Source organism: Thunnus maccoyii, chromosome 6, assembly GCF_910596095.1.
Source record: "Thunnus maccoyii chromosome 6, fThuMac1.1, whole genome shotgun sequence".
In the NCBI taxonomy this organism is placed as follows: domain Eukaryota; kingdom Metazoa; phylum Chordata; class Actinopteri; order Scombriformes; family Scombridae; genus Thunnus; species Thunnus maccoyii.
This window is the reverse complement of record NC_056538.1, coordinates 19,969,611-19,986,804: the sequence shown is the minus strand read 5'-3', so window position 1 is coordinate 19,986,804 and position 17,194 is coordinate 19,969,611. Positions and strand designations below refer to the sequence as shown.

Here is a 17,194-nt window from a genome sequence, read left to right as displayed (position 1 = left end):
ATGTACAGAAGACAAGATGCGCAGCACCAAGAACGTGACTGTAAAGGCTGTAACTTTGTGACAATGTCTTGACTGTCTAAAGTCTCACCAGTCCAAGCTTCACTTAGCGACAGATTCTACGTATATTTTAGGGTGGATCTGCGGAAAGAAAAACATGCTAAACATCAAATTAAGAAACTGATTAAACTTTGTAAATGTTAATCACTTAAAGGCCAGATACAGATAGATAAACTCACTGTTTATACTACATCGGGTGCCTGCCATTGACTCTATGACAGCTCCCCAAAAGTGAAGCCAAAACATCTCGATGACATCTTGATGACTGGCGGCTTGTAGTTCTTATCATGCTGATGTTAGTTTTTAATTAGTTATTTGACGATATAAAAAAGGGGGTGTGACATCATGACTGACTGCTGTGACAGCCGCTCTCAAACCTCTGTCAGGCAGCGGGACTCTAGCTCCAAATGATGTCACACAAGCAAGATGGCAGCTCCCAGAAAGGAGATATTCTGGCTCCACTTTTGCATAACGATAGAAAGTGAAGGCACGTCATTCATATTTATACAATCAATGATATCTGCATACACGGACATGTTAACGTGTTTGTTGGCGTATTTGTGGACGTGGGTAGATGATGGTGGACCTTTGTGGCCACATGGATAGTATAGTATTTGAGGGAAACTCAAGGAAATGTAGGTGTCTTAAACTCAACAGTGCCTGGTTTCACAATAAAAACATAAGAAACAGTATGAAGTACTATATCCTCAGTCTTTTCCACAAATTGAATAATGCAAAAAAACTTTTAGATATTTACACACTGGAGGAGAAGTCATAAAAACTAAAATATCCATCTGAATTTGACTACATTAAGAAATACGACATCAGTAGACATTTTAAGCTTTGTGTAGAAACGCAGGCACAGCTACAGAGACTTTTGTGATGCACAAAAGGTGGCAGAAACAGCAACATACTTTAAGTTGGGTGCATTTTTAAATGAGTACAAGATGGGATTTATTATTGTTGGAATGGCTCCACAACTTTTTATAGACACCCAGTTTTAATCCAGTATCCCTTGGTTAATCGTTCAGTTATTATTTGTTAAATGCCAGTTATATGTCAAAACATATTTGAGTATTTTTACATCAAAATCCCTGTCTTGATCATCAAATATTTGATGACTCGTGGGCGTAAACAAAAATGTATCCAATCAAATGTGACTTGAGGCGACTAGCTAACCACACCCCTCTTATAAAACCGCACTTGACTACTTGTGGCTTGTAGTAGCTGGCAGAGCTACATCATCATCATCAGGAAAGTGTGTGTTATATTAGTGAGCAACAAACTTTGGTTTCATCTCCAAAAGAATGTGGTTTGAAGTGCGATTCATTCATTTCTCCCTCGCCCTCCTTCTGATCTAATAGCGCGGGTGAGGGAAATGTGTGTGGAAGCCAACAATCCTTGACAGCTCAGTATCGCTCTGAACTTGCTGCACCACGCCTGCTTTTTAGCGGTCCAATCAAATGTGGAGGATTTGATTTAAATCAAATGCTCACATATAACGTTTCACTGGGAAATACGTCACAGTACAGAAGCTGAAGATGCTCAAACTTCTGTTTCACTGTGACTTTAAAGTTCCAGCTCTTCTTTTGGCCTGTATCCATGGTTTATAGTAGTCCTTTAATTGGAAAAGAGCATGTTATTAACTTCCTGTAGTGGTTTTAGGGTGAGGCTCTCCATCATTCATACCACCTTCATAGGTTTCACTGCACAGCTAATTCAGTTCAGATATATCCTGAAAAAAATCGTTTTTTTTTAACTTGTAACCATTTCCTGTTTATGCTTTATCTACAAAACATATCTGGATACACACATGTGGATTTAACCTAAATGCTTTTTCTACCAGTGTGTAAGTGTGCAGTCTTGTAAATTTGTACAGTACAGCGTGTGCGTTCCAGTGAACACTGTGTCCTTGGAAAAGTGTTATTGTGCAGAGCCGCTGTGGAGCAAGTGTGCGTGTGTAAACACTTCCTGAGGGAAGGTGGGGTTTGGGGGTGGGAGATGGAGGTGGTCCCATGCTTACCGCACTGTATTTTTACACACACCTCATTAATTAGGGAAAAAGAAGAAGAGGTGAGAGATGGAGAAAGAATTAAAGGATGTGGTTTTTTTTGTTTTTGTTTTTTAAATCACAACTGTACTCGATAGCAAAGAAAGCTATGTAAGAGAGCTTGGGTTGAACATCTTAATGAAAAATAAATAAAATTTGTGTGTATGAACGTAAGAAACAGTAAAAGAGAGACAAACGAAGAGAAAAAAGAAACAGTGGGCTCCTCAAGAGTCAGATGCTTGGTGTTAAATAGAAGTCAGAGATGTGCAACTCAGCCCTGCAGGATCATTAAGAACTGAGCTACAGCTGTTGCCTGTGTTTCTGCTTGCTCTGTCTTTGTTTTATTGCACTCCCTCCAGTACTGCTGGTACATGTACGGAGGGAGTGGCGATGAGGAGGTACGCAGAAGGGGGAGAGAGGGAGGATGATAACAAGGGAGGGGAAATGACTGCTCCAAACCAACCTTTAAATCAAAGGTGCTATAAAAACCCAGTGGTTGTACAGTATATTTTAGAGTAATGTATTTTCCTTAACATATTTTAAAAAACAACCGAATATCTGATTATTCTAGGCAAAGTAATCGCTGTCTTGAGGCTTTAACCCATGCTCACATAGTGAGAAACATCAACGAGTCACCAGAGGTCCATTCAGTTCCTACAAAGCTGAGTAACAAGCTTTCCGGCTGTCATCTGAGCTTTCAACCCATTTCTGTGCTTCTTTGTTTCCCAACTGATGTAATTTTGTTTAATGAAAAACAGGTTTACATGACAAGAAGAGTAAAAAAGAAGAGGAGTAATCAGCTGTGAGTTATTTTCAATTGCTTTCAATAATGCTAATTAGATGCTGCCAGCTCCTCTTATCCACTCTTTTAAACCAATGTGACACAGTATCATTTATTTTTGAATTTCAATTAACGCTGCCTAACGAGCTCTTGCCATGCCAGTATAACATCTCGTCAAAACGATGTACCGTTATTAAAAAGGCAGCAACTAAAAATACAAGACTTCTCTTTTCCTTTGTTTCCGCACATCATCATCATCACACTGTTGCAGTTAAAGCCTCTACCACCGCCCACAAAAGGTCGGAACAGTTTGACCCACAGTGCCCACAGTGTGAGCGTGGGCTTTACCAGACTCAGGTTGTGCTAGTCTTACTGGGTTAGATGAGTGGATTGGTGTATGCTTGCTAAACTGTTACCATAACATGCTGTGTATGAGATAAGTAGTCAGGATTTTTAATTTGTTGCTCTATTTTAAATGTTTGTGAGGTGAGAAGCTATTTGTTGCATAATAGAGGTATAAAAGATCAATAAACACGCTACAGAAAATAAAATATTGCATTTAATGGTAGCAAACAAATTGCAACACTTCATGGTGTGTATAATGATTTAATTCAAACAGGGAGAGAAAATAGAGCTCTGATAATTGTCAAAAGTTTGTCACACCCGACTAGTTGCTGCAGAAAGCAACATGTCCATCAGATTGTCTGTTTTGGAAGTTATAAAAAAATTAAGAAATACTGACATCTCCCTCTAAACTTCTGAAAAGAGCTTTCTACTGCTTTCAGACCTTGTGAAAAACATCTAAAAACAGCATGTAAGGGCCCTAACTGTTTTCTTATAAAACTCTTCAAAAGCATTTGATGTCAATGCCAAACCTTCAGGGCCTGTAAACAGACGTGATTCTTTTCTTCCAAGCAGCTGAACGACCTCACCTGCCTGAAAGCCGCTGTCATATGAAGGTGCTGAATGAATGTAGACAACCATCAATTTAGCACAAAAACATCATCATGCCAGCTCTTGCTCCATATTTGTACAACAAATGATCATTTCACAGATGCTGTTTCTCTGCACAGCGCCAAGGGTACATCCAGAGTAACATTATCTGAATTGTTAAGTAAAGTCTAAGCCAATTTCTGAACATGTCTGTTATCTTTGTCAGCGTTGCCATGTCTGTACCTTCATTCTTTGTCTAGCTGCAGACGGGAAGTGCAAATACAGTGCCTACAGGTGCTGCGCTTTTTTCCTTTAACTCCCACGAAAAACGGGAAAACAAGCAAAGACAAGTTTGCGTGTATGCGGAGGAACAGGCAACACTATTTGCAGAAACTGGTAAGGAGACAGACAGATGACTGAAAGATCTGGCAGGAGGAACGGATTCCAATGAAATGTGAAAATGCACATCTTGGATAATGTCTTGAATTTCTTCTGTTTGACTTGTCTGCACGTTCTGGTTTCACTAGTTAAGAGTGATACAGGATACTCGATTGCAGCACCAACCTCAGTCAAGCGACTGCAGATAAACACCAGACCAGACCACATCTGGAAGAGCATGCACAGCTGGAGTTCCACGAGAGAATAACGTTGAGTTACATAACAACATGCAAAGAGAGAGAGAGGCCTGTAGTAGGAAAAGTGCAGTGAGAGATAGTTAAGTCTGTTGCCTGACTTACAAGGCACTGACCTAGCTTATACTCAGACAAATTGTTATGTAGCAGCTAATACACACACCAACCACAACGACTGACGACCAATCCTCTTGAAGGATTAGCACGCCGATAGGAGGAAAATCTAAATGCTTCCACGGTGGAAAGTATGAGATCTCTGGCCGTCACCTTGAATTGATCATTTAGACCTAATCTGTAAGGTTCAAATGTCTACAACGGAAGGTAATAGCCAGGAAACCAGTGGTGACAGGTTACATGCTGTAAGTATTCCCAGCCAGCAGTTCAAAAAAGGTGCCTGAACACAGAGCACTTAGCGACACATGGAGGCCAGGTGTCCAACTAGCAGTGCTTAAGGTTTAATCCACTCTGTTTCAGATCTATAGCCAGCATCTTCAGCAGTCTTTAGGAGATTTGCTGCCCCACTGACTCAAACCACGCTGTCCCGCAGTTGTTGCAGTCAGATGAAAACCTCGAGAGAAAATGTACACTTGTTGGTTTGACAGTTCACTATGAGCTCAAATCATCTTTTATTGTGTTTAAAAAGCCCAAGAATTGAGGGAATTATTATTCTTTCGAAACCTTGCAATCCTTTACGTCCACTTAATTTGAAGTCATGTCTGGTTCCCTTCGTTTCGGTCTTCTGTCCATATTGAGTTTTTGTTTTAACACCCAATAACTGAGCTTTCTGAAAACAGTCTCCAAGTGTGAATAAATATAACAAAATAGGCTGCGCATTTCAGTGTGTGCAGGGAAACCAGAGCTTTTGGCAAACTATGATGTAAGAACAGTAACCAGGTTTGCGCTCTTAAATCCAGGCTTTTCATAAGATGGTGTCAGATGCGTATGGGTATGGCCAAAAACAACAGTCCCATTTCATAAAGAGATTGCCCGCACACAAAAAAACAAAGAAGACGCTCTCAGGATCCAAAAGTACGATGAAAAACGATGACGCAAAGCAGCACCGATGCAGCCGGGGGTGTGTGCAGCACTCAAGTAAAGAAGCCAACTGTCTGCCACCACTAACCCACTCAATGGGCACTCCTTTAAAACGTCAATACCACTAATTACATAGAGCAGGTTCTGACATTAAGCTGTATAAATGTTTATTTTGATAGATGGCTTTGCCAGCACAAAGCAGCAGCACAGGAATGACTGATTGCCTAGTCAAATCACTTTCTTGATGTTCATTTAGTTGTCTGATAACAGAAGCAGAAAAATATGTCAATGATGCTTGTAACTGTGGATGGAGATCTTTATGTGAAACAGCCTGAAACAGCCAGTGTGGACGCACGTGTTTTTACATGCACAAGGAATTTTTAATTTTAGCTAGCTTAGTGTGAAAGAAGGCTAAATTGAAAACATGAATATCACCTACATTTAGGGGTGACAAGGTTTTCACAAGACAACAGCAATATGTGACATAACATGGCAGGCGTTTGGGCGAACTTCCAGAGATGGATGTGGATATATGTTGGGAGTGAAATACACAAGAGTTGCCAGCTCCTACTTATCATGCAAGTGCCAGTGTTCAAAATAGCCCCGCTCTCTCTCAGTCTCCAGCCCTGTTCTCTGCCATTTCACACTGCCGTGCTGTGGATGGTGACAGCAGCGTCATTCACACATGACAGTTGCCTGCCTGGCCGCTCAGAGGTGGGGCAGGAGACGGGGGGGACCTGTGGCACTGCTGCTGTGAGCTTTTACCAGTCTGGATGACAAGACGGTGACAGCAAGTAAACACACAGAGAAGATAAAAGTCCAATTTTAGAAGGGAGCCGCTCCAAAGAAGCACCTTTACGTAACCTGAATTGTGCTGTTCTAGCAAAGGTCTGCACCAGGCAGAGGGTCAAAAGTAAGCAACGTAAAGTTGATGACTTCTAATGTTGTGGCTCAAGAAATGCCAAGACTTTGCAGGAGTGTGATTAAGCAAAAACCCTGGAATTGATTTCAAATAGCGGCGTGCGGATCAATAATTAACAGACCGCACTCAGCGTAGACTGAGAAAGAATCTGAAAAACAATTCCACACATGCAACCCCCAGGCCTCCTACAAACACACTCACATCCCACGCAATACCCATCCTCAAATTTACCTACACTGCACTCATACAACGTAGAAAAACTGTATTTTAGATTTGTTTGCACATTACAGCAGACAAAGCAACTACAGCCTGACAGGAAATAAAATCACAACATGTCTATGTTGCCTCCATGCCTTCAGTGGTACAAGATATTATGGCTGTACATCAACAACAGTCTGTCTCTTTGTTTGATAAACTATGATGATGCTTAATACAACAAAAAACAGAGCAGCCATTTTAAAAAATCTCCCACATGATACCAGGCCTCTTTCTGAGAGAAAGAAAGCTGTCGGACTAGCTGGAGAGAGACATTATGAGCTAACAGTTGTATGCTCTATTTTTAAATGAAAGGGCATTTTGTGCCATGTGTGTGGAGAGTGTGTAAGTAATATTTGTCACGGCAAGCCTCCTCAGGAGTGATAAGAGGGAGGGGGAGAGCAAGGAATTCCAGTTTGACGGGGACAGTAAGTCCTACACTGACATCAGGACAGGATGAGAAATCATCATTAATCATCACAGACAAATACTGGCATGTTTTATGTAGACTAGCATGTTCCATGTCTATTCTACCGTTTACTATCAGTGTCTGTCTGCACTGTAGCTTTGGGGCTACAGTGCAGAGAGACATGAGGTTCTCAAATACACAGTACAAAAGGTGCATGTGTAGCATAAACAGGCCAAAATGCATAATAGATGAATATATAAACTAAAACTAGACTAGGGGGCCGATAGTATCAGCTGGTATTATGACTGACATATCAGCATCAGCATGTACTGTTGGTCAGGAGAAAATATTCCAAAATAAGAAAACACCAATTCAGAGTCATGATTACTTGTTTTATCTAGCAGACTCCATTGTTTGAGACAGGAAAGGGACATTTCAATCAAGTCCAGATCAAGTATTCATATTGTCCTATATCATACAGACGCACAGTTGAGTACATCTAAACTTTCCTTTAGTGCTTTTTAAAAAACAATAACTAAGTCAACAGCTCTACAACTATCGTACACATTACAAAAACACTGACCAGAGAACACAAAGAACACAGAGAAAACACACAAACACTTGTTACTTTCATTCCTGATTTTTGCCTCGTTGCTTCCAGTGTTGTCTACTTCATTGCATTCTTTGCCTGAGTATAAATCTGCTGTTTCTTTGCATGTTTTCATGTAAAATGGGGTGTTAATGCCATCTACATGCCAGCTGACATTATCAGCTGACATGTGATAATGTTAACTTGGCCGGTTTAAAGGGACGGGTTCACAATTTTTCAAGTCTGTCCTAAAACAACAGTCAGGTTTCCAAATGAAAATTGACACACGTTTTTCTAGCTGTAATCATTCCTCCTGTTCATAAGAGATCCTTTCATGATGCGATTTCAATGTAAGTGATGGGGGACAAAATCCACATCTGTCCTTCTGTGCAAAAATGCATTTAATAGTTTTTCTGAAGCTCATATAAAGCTTAAGCTGTCAAAATGAGTCAAATCAAGTCAATATCTTTCAAAGTTACTGTCATTTTCAGTGCCAAATTCCCTCTTGGCACTGCCTGCCCAGACACAAAGAAGGAATTTTTTACTAATGTTCATTTGGGCACCTGACTGTTGTTTTAAGACAGACTTGAAAAACTGTGAACTTGAACGCTTGTAGTCCATTTATCAAATATGATATGTTATACCAAGCCTTCCCTCTATTGTCCTAAAAATCCAGTACTGTTCTGGCTGTTGTACAAACTGAACCAACCTGTAGGTCTTCAAAGCCCTCGTCCACTCTATACACTGACAGCTTTGCCTATCAGTTTGTAGCTTGGTCCACAGCCACAACAAATAACATTTCATGGGTCACAGAGCCACTAATAACTTGGTGCCAAGTGGGCCTCGGGTCTGATGACACGAGACGGAGCTGCACGTAGGCCAAAGGGTTTGGTTGCTTGCACGATAAATGGTCATTACTGTGAAGGAATTGTCTGCACTGCAAGTAGAGGGCAGGTTTATTTTCACACAATGACGTATTACAATTAGTTATAGGTATTAACCTTTATAACACACACTTGAGAACACTATTATTCACTGTGGCTGCTGTGGAAAACTATCTTGCATGACTTAACAAAAACAACCTCTGGAGATTTAAGAGTATTTGCGGTGACTGATAAGTCTGATAAAATAAGTGACTTAGCACATGCTTCCAGTATGACCCATTGCTTTTGTAAAGACATGCCTTGCTGATATGAGCCTGAGCTACACCTAGACTGAACTGGCCAGCCGCAGAGAACCAGGGAGGAGGAGAAATCGGGTAAGAGAAGCGGAGGGAGTAGGGGAAGCAACGCAGCATGTTGGGAAGTTCAGGAATCTCAGGATATGATGTAATATTTGCCCAGGCCTGGAGGGAAAGAACAAGCTCTCCTCAAGTCTTGACAGGGAGACGAAGAAGAAAAGAAAGAGTTCTATGAATGATATTGGACGATGCCAATTCTCGAAAAATTAGAGCACCAAGGAAGAAATGGAAATATGACACCCCAGCTGGCTACTATCGTTCTCTCCTGAACCCCCAGGTGTTTATTTTGAGTGGCAGCTTTCAAAGCTCCATGAAGTTAACTCCTGTTCAGAAGCTTAATTTGTGAAAGCAATTAAAACAGATTCAATACCCGTCTAACGAATTCTTCCCTCTGCTTTTACAGCAGTAACTCCATGCATGGATGAAGCTCTGGGCTCTGTGACCTCAGTCCCACCTCACTGTTATATTTCTGACAGGAGACATTACACAGGAACGTGGAGAACCTGACACCAGATCAGCAGATAAAGTGGCCGCACAGATCATAGATCTATTGTGGCGCAGTGCTCACTCCTCGCTAAGCATGAAGAGCCTTGAGGTAGAGATTCAGATACATTTCATTTCCTGGACTTTGTCTCAGACAGACACACACACACACACACACACACACACACACACACACACACACACACACACACACACAGTGTCCCATGTGCAAGCATGTCCTCAAGATAGTAGACGTAAGAAGCCTGACAAAGGAACAGAAATCCATGTGAACATAAAAGGTTTGAGCAGGCCATCATTTGCAAAAGCTTTGCACCAGATGCAATTTCTAAATTTAACACACACATGACATATCCAACGCAAGGCAAACGCATACTTAGGGATGCATGATATTGGATTTTTTGCCCAGGGCTAGCTGGCTGTGCTTCCCTCTGGCAATGCCGTGGCTAATGCTCAGCTAGCATCCCAACTAGCCTCCCAAATAGCCCCATAAGCCTCACCTAGAATTTTTTTCTTAAAAAACTGACTCAAAACAGTCGATCCAATATTAAAATAGCTGAGGATTAATTTTCTGTCAATTGACTAATCGATTAATCGTTGCAGCTCTAAAAGGAAATTATTACATTTTAAACATTTTCAAACATAATATTAAGCTTAAGCAAAAACAAAAAAAGTGCAGAGGTGCTAATTCACACAGTAAAGTCCACAAATTACATTAATAACAAGACTAGAATTGTTGCGATTTGTCTGATCAGTCTTTTTCACAGAGGACTTTTTGACATGTCAAAGTAGGAAAAACACAGGTGTATCCGTTTAGCTGCTTCAGTTTCAGGATCCTGGTCTTGTGCATGCTGGTTCACTGTCACCTGTGCTTTTCCTGCAAAGACAAGTCAAAATGTCTGCTATGCAAAAGGCCTATTCAGCTCAGCTGTTGACAATGACTGATCAATCACATTGTTCCTTTGCTTCACTGTAATTTATCAGAGCAGCACGTTGCAATGTTGGGAAAAAAGAAAAGCCTGTGTGTCAAACTGAGTCTTCAACACGATCACACTTAAAGATCACCAGAAATATTTAGATTTTTCCAAAATATTATGAACAGTAGAATATTTAGTCTCCACAAGCTTAACAAATGAAAGACTTTACTTAATAATAAGAATAAAGGAGGTATTCGCTTATTCAAAACATACAAAATTTAAGAGTGCCAGCCTTTGCAGTTTAAATTATTTTATTCCTGCAATAATGTAAAATCTAATTCTTATAAATGTACCAAATCCTTATAACATCTACATTACGAAACATTTTCACCACCATCAACTGTCCGTCTACCTCTATATCAAAAGTACAAACACAGTTGGACCTTTGGAATTTAAATAAACTACATGACAAATGTGCTGTGATAAATAATCTGAGCCCATGTTACAGTCATCTAGAGACTTTACTGTTCCCAGCACTCTGTGTTTCATAAGGTCCCGGAAATCTTGGCTAACTGCGTTGGACTTTGCCCCCGTGGAGTTTGGCTAAAGATATTTCATGTCCAATTTACTATCAGAATGGATGCCTGGCATGTGCTCTGTAAAAGGCACTGCAGACTGATACAGACAACACAGACAATTTGGAAACGCAACAATGACAAGCAAATGTCATGTTATGTAAAGTGGGTAAAAATATAGTTTACAGTCATGTGAAGCTAAATGTGAAAGGACAAATAGGGGACAACTTCAAAGTGTCTTTCTTAGTGGCTGTCTGGCCAATTGCATGGGTGTTAATAAAGCAATTTATATTCAGCTGAACATGAAGCAGTATTGTTCATAGATATTAACCTTGCTGCATTTGGGCTTCTTCCTACCGCCCCTCCCCCATCTGGACATTTCGCATCACTGACCCTTGCTTTGGCCTGGCCTACATTTTTGGTTTTATACATCAGGGAAAAAAACAGGACTCGCAATGGCTTAAAACCACACAGGGTCACACTGAGACTGGAAGGTCAGCGATATAACTCTAAATCAACACAAATGTGGCTTCTCAGACTGCAGTCAGCTGTGCAACTGTGTCATCACCAGTTTTCACACTTTGTGGGTCTGTTTATTTGATCATGTCCATCGTCCACAACAGATGAAGGAGCGTGTGACTCACGGTCAGATCACACAAGACTAACCAGTTCCTCCACAAGAAAGAACTGCACATAAAAAGTGTACTAAAGCAGTCTAACTCTGCATATCAAGAACTATGCTGCATTAAAAATAAAATAAAAAACAAATATCAGACGTGGTAACAGCAGATTATCAATATTATTAGACTTGAATCATGATTTCTAGTGCAAAAAAGGTAACTAGGACATTCCTTCAATTTTTTACTTTGCTTAATTTTACACAATAACAGTATTTTGACATAAAATACATACTGCATTTTGTTGTATCGGTACTTACTCTGTGCAATGAAAAAGTTGAATCTAATCTAAAAATACACAAAAAAAGAGAAAAAATTATAACTATACAATTGCTGACACTATATTTATATTTGTTTTCACTTTATATTTGATTATAGTGGTAATGACTACTAATCTATATATAAAAACACATCAAATATACTTTATCTGTTGTGTCACTTTGACCTGGATTATCAGAAAACTGCACTACTGGTTTTGCACATACAGTACATTATGTTCATGCTCACTGGTTTAGAGGAACATGATGTAGATTGCTTTCTAACTTGGATCTACTTTTCCTACAGATCTATATCCTGATCTTATCTACCTCTCTGGTCTATTTTTGTATTGCTGTAGTGCTAAACTTGCCTCTTATCTAAATACATGGCATTTATTATAAAACATATGCATATTATCACATGGAGGATTAACTTAAAAAGGTGAAAAGGTAACTTCTCATTTCACTGTGACTTTAAAGATTGGGTATATCAACACAGTAAAGGCAGTGCCACATCCTGCATGAGCTTCCTCAAGAGGTGTTTTCACTGGACAAACAGGAACCGACAGTGGTAAAATGGCACACCTAAAGGAGTGGTGGGATCCTCTCACAATACAGCATACAGCACAGCCTTTGGTCTATATTTAGACATATATATGTACTTAAGCTGTTGGAAAACACTAACAGACTAAGCTGTTATGTTATTTGTCTATTTAAAAGTAAAACCTCTGTTTGAAAAAGGGGCGGGGGCACAGGTGCTGCCTGGGGACTTAATAGCATGTGTGTGGTGTGATCTTGCAATAGATGATGAGCTTTGAAATAAGACACAAAAGAACATTCCCCTAAAAGACCGGCTGATCAACACTACTCTCGTGTGTCAGTGTCAACATCCATAAACCAGTCGCATGTTCTCACCGATTACACATGGAGTACAGAACATGACAGTGCACATTTTACTCCCAATTTGAGCAGCTTGAGAAAACTGGAAAGCTGTCAGAAGGCCCATGAGAATTAATCCTGGCTTGTTCATACAGGCACAATAAACAAGTAGAATAAATAGAAACTAATTCACACATAAAAGAGATGCAGTAACACTGAGTATTACCATGTCTCCAGGGGTCCTTGGGCTCCACTGCTCCAGAGACAATATCCTCATCTGAGGGAAACGTCACCCGTTTGCCACTTGGTTTGTGTTTATCATCCCCCTCCTGCACTGAGGGGTACAGCACAGCCTGGTCTGTGGCAGAAGCTTCTGTGCTACTCGTCTGGTTTGCATCTGAGAGGCTGTCCGCTGTGCTGCCAGCTGGGGCATCTTGAGTTGTGAACTCTGAGTCTAAAGTATTGTCTGACAAAAATCTGACATTTGTCGATTCAGCCTCCAACACCCCACTCTCGTCGAGACTCAGATCCACACCAATGTCCATGTCCCCGCCATCATCCCCTTCACCCACAACAAACTTTGCAGGATCAGTGTCCTTATTGTCCTTCCTTTTCTCCACCACAATATTGTCCTTGTGCTGCTCATCATTAGAAAAGATCAAGTCAGTGGGATTTGCTAAAGCAGGGGTGTCTTGGGCACTGCTCTTTCTATTTCCATTGACCTCATCAATTTCCAGTGTGTCTTGTGCCTGGTGGTTATCCTCCTCGGCCACCTGAAGGTTGTCAGTGAGCTGAGGCATCAGGTACGTTTCAGAGGCCTCTGTGGGAACAATGTTTTGTTTTTCAGCGTTACTGTCCGTCATCAGTTCAGAGATCCGGGGGATGACCCCTTCGCTGTTGTTGGTAGTGTTGTGGTCATCGTCCACGTTACTTTTTGTCTTAACATTGCACAAATCTAAACGCTGCTCTTCGATATTCATGTTTTCATTTCCAGTGAAACTCAGTCTTTAACTGTGCCAGACAGCCTGGATATTAGGTTAAACAGTAACTAGGAACCAACTGACATGAATAAGCCAGTCTCTGGCCTCAGTCTCACTAAAACACACGTAGATGTGCACCTATGCTGGCCCTTTATTGACCAAATTATATTTAAGTGCAATCAGAAAATTATTCCTGCGTATTGCCCGGTTTGTTGCTTTGGGGGATAAAGTGATTTAAATAATAGCTTGCACTAGTCCAAATCACAAGTGACTTTGTTGCATCCTTTAAAAATGTAAGATAAAGTGCAAATCCACACAAATATCAATACAATAAATATGTGATACCTGTGTGAAGTACTATGTCAGTATTTATTTGACAAACTAGGCAACTTTGCTCAACTATCACCAAGCCAGGCAGTCACAGTTACCACTTAATAATTTCTGCCAACCGTGTCCTATTGCTCCAAAAAGGGAACCGATGAAAGGCTCCCTGGTCGTCAGCACATTGCCAGCAGTATTTAAGAGGACCAGGACAGTCAATTGAAATGAACAAGTCACTCAGGGTGCCTCCATTACGCTAGCAAAGTGAGCTCACAGCCCGACACCAAACCAATTCATTTGCATGAATTTAAGCGAGCTAACGTTAGCTAGGTTGCTAAAGTTGTAGCCCGACAATGACACCCAGGCCCGTGTACGGTCGCATGCCTGCTTCGTTACGTTTCCCCCCGACAAAGTCCATTCTTCTGTGTCAAGAAAAAAAATATTTTCCGGCTGTGTAGCTCTTGTCTCACCCTCTGTCGTGCTGCAACTCGGCTCGCATCACAACCCTCGACCAGCGGCGGCGAGGAAAAAAACAGGCGTCACACTCTGAGCAATGAGCATGTTTCGGTGGCTAACGTTACCGCCAGGGATCCGAGCCGAAGACACACTTGCCGCTCCTAACAGTGCTGATTATTATGAGATTATATTAAACTATATGCCGATCGTACACGTCTCGTAGATATCTCACTGTCCGGGAGAAGTACGTGGGACCTGTTTTTGTCTGGCGTTGCTATTCGCTAGCTTGTTGAAGTCCAACAACTGTTTGTTGTTCACACGTCTTACGTCAGCACGTCGTTACCCACAGAGGTACGTTCAGGAGACGCAGTGTTACATAGGGTTGCAAAACACCAGAGACAAACAATATTTTAGAGAAACATTTGTTTTTTTTTTAAGGCAGTGGTAGAGGACGTATTCAGATCCTTTACTTAAGTAAAAGTACCAACACAGCAAAGTAAAAATAGTCCATTACAACTAAAAGTCTTGCATGACAAATCCTACTTAGGTAAAAGTACATAAATATTAGCAGCAAAATGTATTTAAAGTATTAAAGTAAAAGTTGTCCCACTCATTTCGTCCCTCTGACTAATATATATGACATCATTAGATTATTAATACCGAAGCATCAGTGTGTAAGCAGCATGTTACTGTTGTAGATGTCCAAAACTAACTGGAAACTTGTGAGGGTAATTCAAGTTCAAGTGTGACAAAATTCATGCTCACTTGAGCTTTGTAGACACCGGACAACCAGATTATGACACAGTCTGAATTCATTGACTAACAAACAATCCATAAAGATTTTCTGCTGCATTTAAGTCACATGAATACATTAAATTATGTCATGCTTTTGGCTGCGCTGTCATTTTTGGACTTCTCTCCTACAACAAGATCATGAGCCCTGTCAGTGCAATCAGTAAGGTCTTATTTGGCCCCACTGTTATCTGTGAAGATCGTGCACAACTGAATGTTTGACAGAATACAACCCTTCACCAGTTGAAGTTATTTTATCCTAGGTAGCATTTTGGACTACATTTACGATTTTTGCACAATCCAGGATACACACAAAACAAGAGCCTTACTGTCAATTTCATTGGTATAGCTGCATGTCCTGAATAGTGTGTGGATGCACTCAAGTAAACCAAAACTTTCTAGACTGCATCAATATAGACTTCCTGTGGCTAAATATAATATAGTCTGCATAGTGTTTTGAAAAGACGTACAGGGACAAGATCAGATTTTGATAGTAAAGATTGAGAGTTTTGAACATGGGTGACTTTTTCCAGTTGCCAACAAGACAATGTGGGTCTTGAACTGTTAATCATTTTCTAAAGATGATCTATTGATTCCAGTGTTTGCACGTCAGCAGACTGAATCTCAGTGGCCAACTTCATTTAATCTTGATTAGCTACTGCCAGTCAGCACAGTGTCAAAGTAATTAAGGGCAAGAATATAGTTAAAAAAACACTTTGACTTATTGTATTATAACATTTTTAAGACTTGTATTTACAATTAAAACTCTTGAGACTGAACATCTTTAGCAGGACTGTCACCCTTTGGTGCCTTGGTTCTCTTGGGGAGAAGTTTTGCCTGGATATTTTGGATGACACCACCCTCTGAGATCGTGACCCCTGCCAGCAGTTTGTTGAGCTCCTCGTCGTTTTTCACTGCCAACAAGATGTGGTGAGGAGCGATGCGTAGCTTCTTGTTGTCACGGCTGGCGTTTCCTGCCAGCTCCAGGATCTCAGCACAGAGGTACTCCAGGATGGCTGCGAGGTAAACTGTGGCGCCATTGCCAACTTGCTCAGCGTAGTGGCCTTTCCTGAGCTGCCTGTGGATGCAGCTCACTGGGAAAGTGATCCCTGCTCTGGAAGACCGGGAAACTGAGGATTTTGGCTTTCTTCCCGTGACCAGACATCTTCAGTCTGAGATGAGAGAGATACTTTAGTCCAGATTACATAGTAAGACCTTAATTTCAGTTATTTCAAATACCTCAAAGTATAAAAGAACAAGTCATTAAAAGAGCTATGATTGAAATAAAGGCCTGAAGAGTTTTGGGTCATGAGCTTGAAGCTTGAAGAGAAGCATCTACATGTTTTAACATTAAAGCCAATTCCATCTTATAACACACAATTTAGTGAACCCTCACCAGTTCTGTTTGTTCAAAGATGAGACAGGAACTGCACATTGAAACTCACGATGCTGCTTTTATATAAGTTAGCCAGTAATTTGTTGATTGGTGACACCTGGCTCCTCTGCTGCGCGATATCTGCAGGAGCCCAACGTCCCTCTCACATTCATTGTAATAAATGACAGTACAAGATGAGACTTTTGTTTCTTTTGTCAGATTAACTTGCTTGCATGGTGTACTTTTTGTATTCTTTGGACACAAGAATCCAATTTCCTCATTAGTCTCATTAGGCAAATGCCAAACACCTGCGTGAGCTGGATGGTTCTGTAACAGCAGAAAATTGTGAGTGATAAATGGAAAATGACACCTCATTCAGACAATAACTGACCAAAAAGTACAACTTGTAGCACCTGGATGTAAACAATAAGAGTAGCAGCAGGAATAGTTGAACATGTTTATATATGTGCAATCAGTGTTTAAATCAGAGGAGACACTTTAATCTTAAAAAAGGAAAACTGATGAGAGATTTAGCCTTCAGTTTCAATGACAGCGAGTTTT

General features: G+C 40.7%; 1 protein-coding gene and 1 pseudogene across 2 annotated transcripts in view; both read right to left on the bottom strand.

Moving 5' to 3' along the window:
- Nucleotides 1-15,781, bottom strand: part of ppp1r37 (protein phosphatase 1, regulatory subunit 37) — a 42,945-nt gene extending 27,164 nt beyond the window's left edge. The window contains exons 1-2 of one of the 2 annotated variants that reach the window (XM_042413544.1): nucleotides 12,936-13,082; nucleotides 11,834-11,861 (exon numbers count right to left, since the gene is read on the bottom strand). In XM_042413544.1, coding sequence (XP_042269478.1) covers nucleotides 11,834-11,861; nucleotides 12,936-12,986 — 79 coding nt within the window. In that variant the 5' untranslated portion in view covers nucleotides 12,987-13,082. Of the gene's footprint in view, nucleotides 1-11,833; nucleotides 11,862-12,935 lie in introns of both variants that reach the window. The other variant, XM_042413543.1, reaches the window with a different exon arrangement.
- A 175-nt stretch (nucleotides 15,782-15,956) lies between these two features.
- LOC121898460 lies at nucleotides 15,957-16,423 on the bottom strand (annotated as a pseudogene).
- Nucleotides 16,424-17,194: the final 771 nt, after the last annotated feature.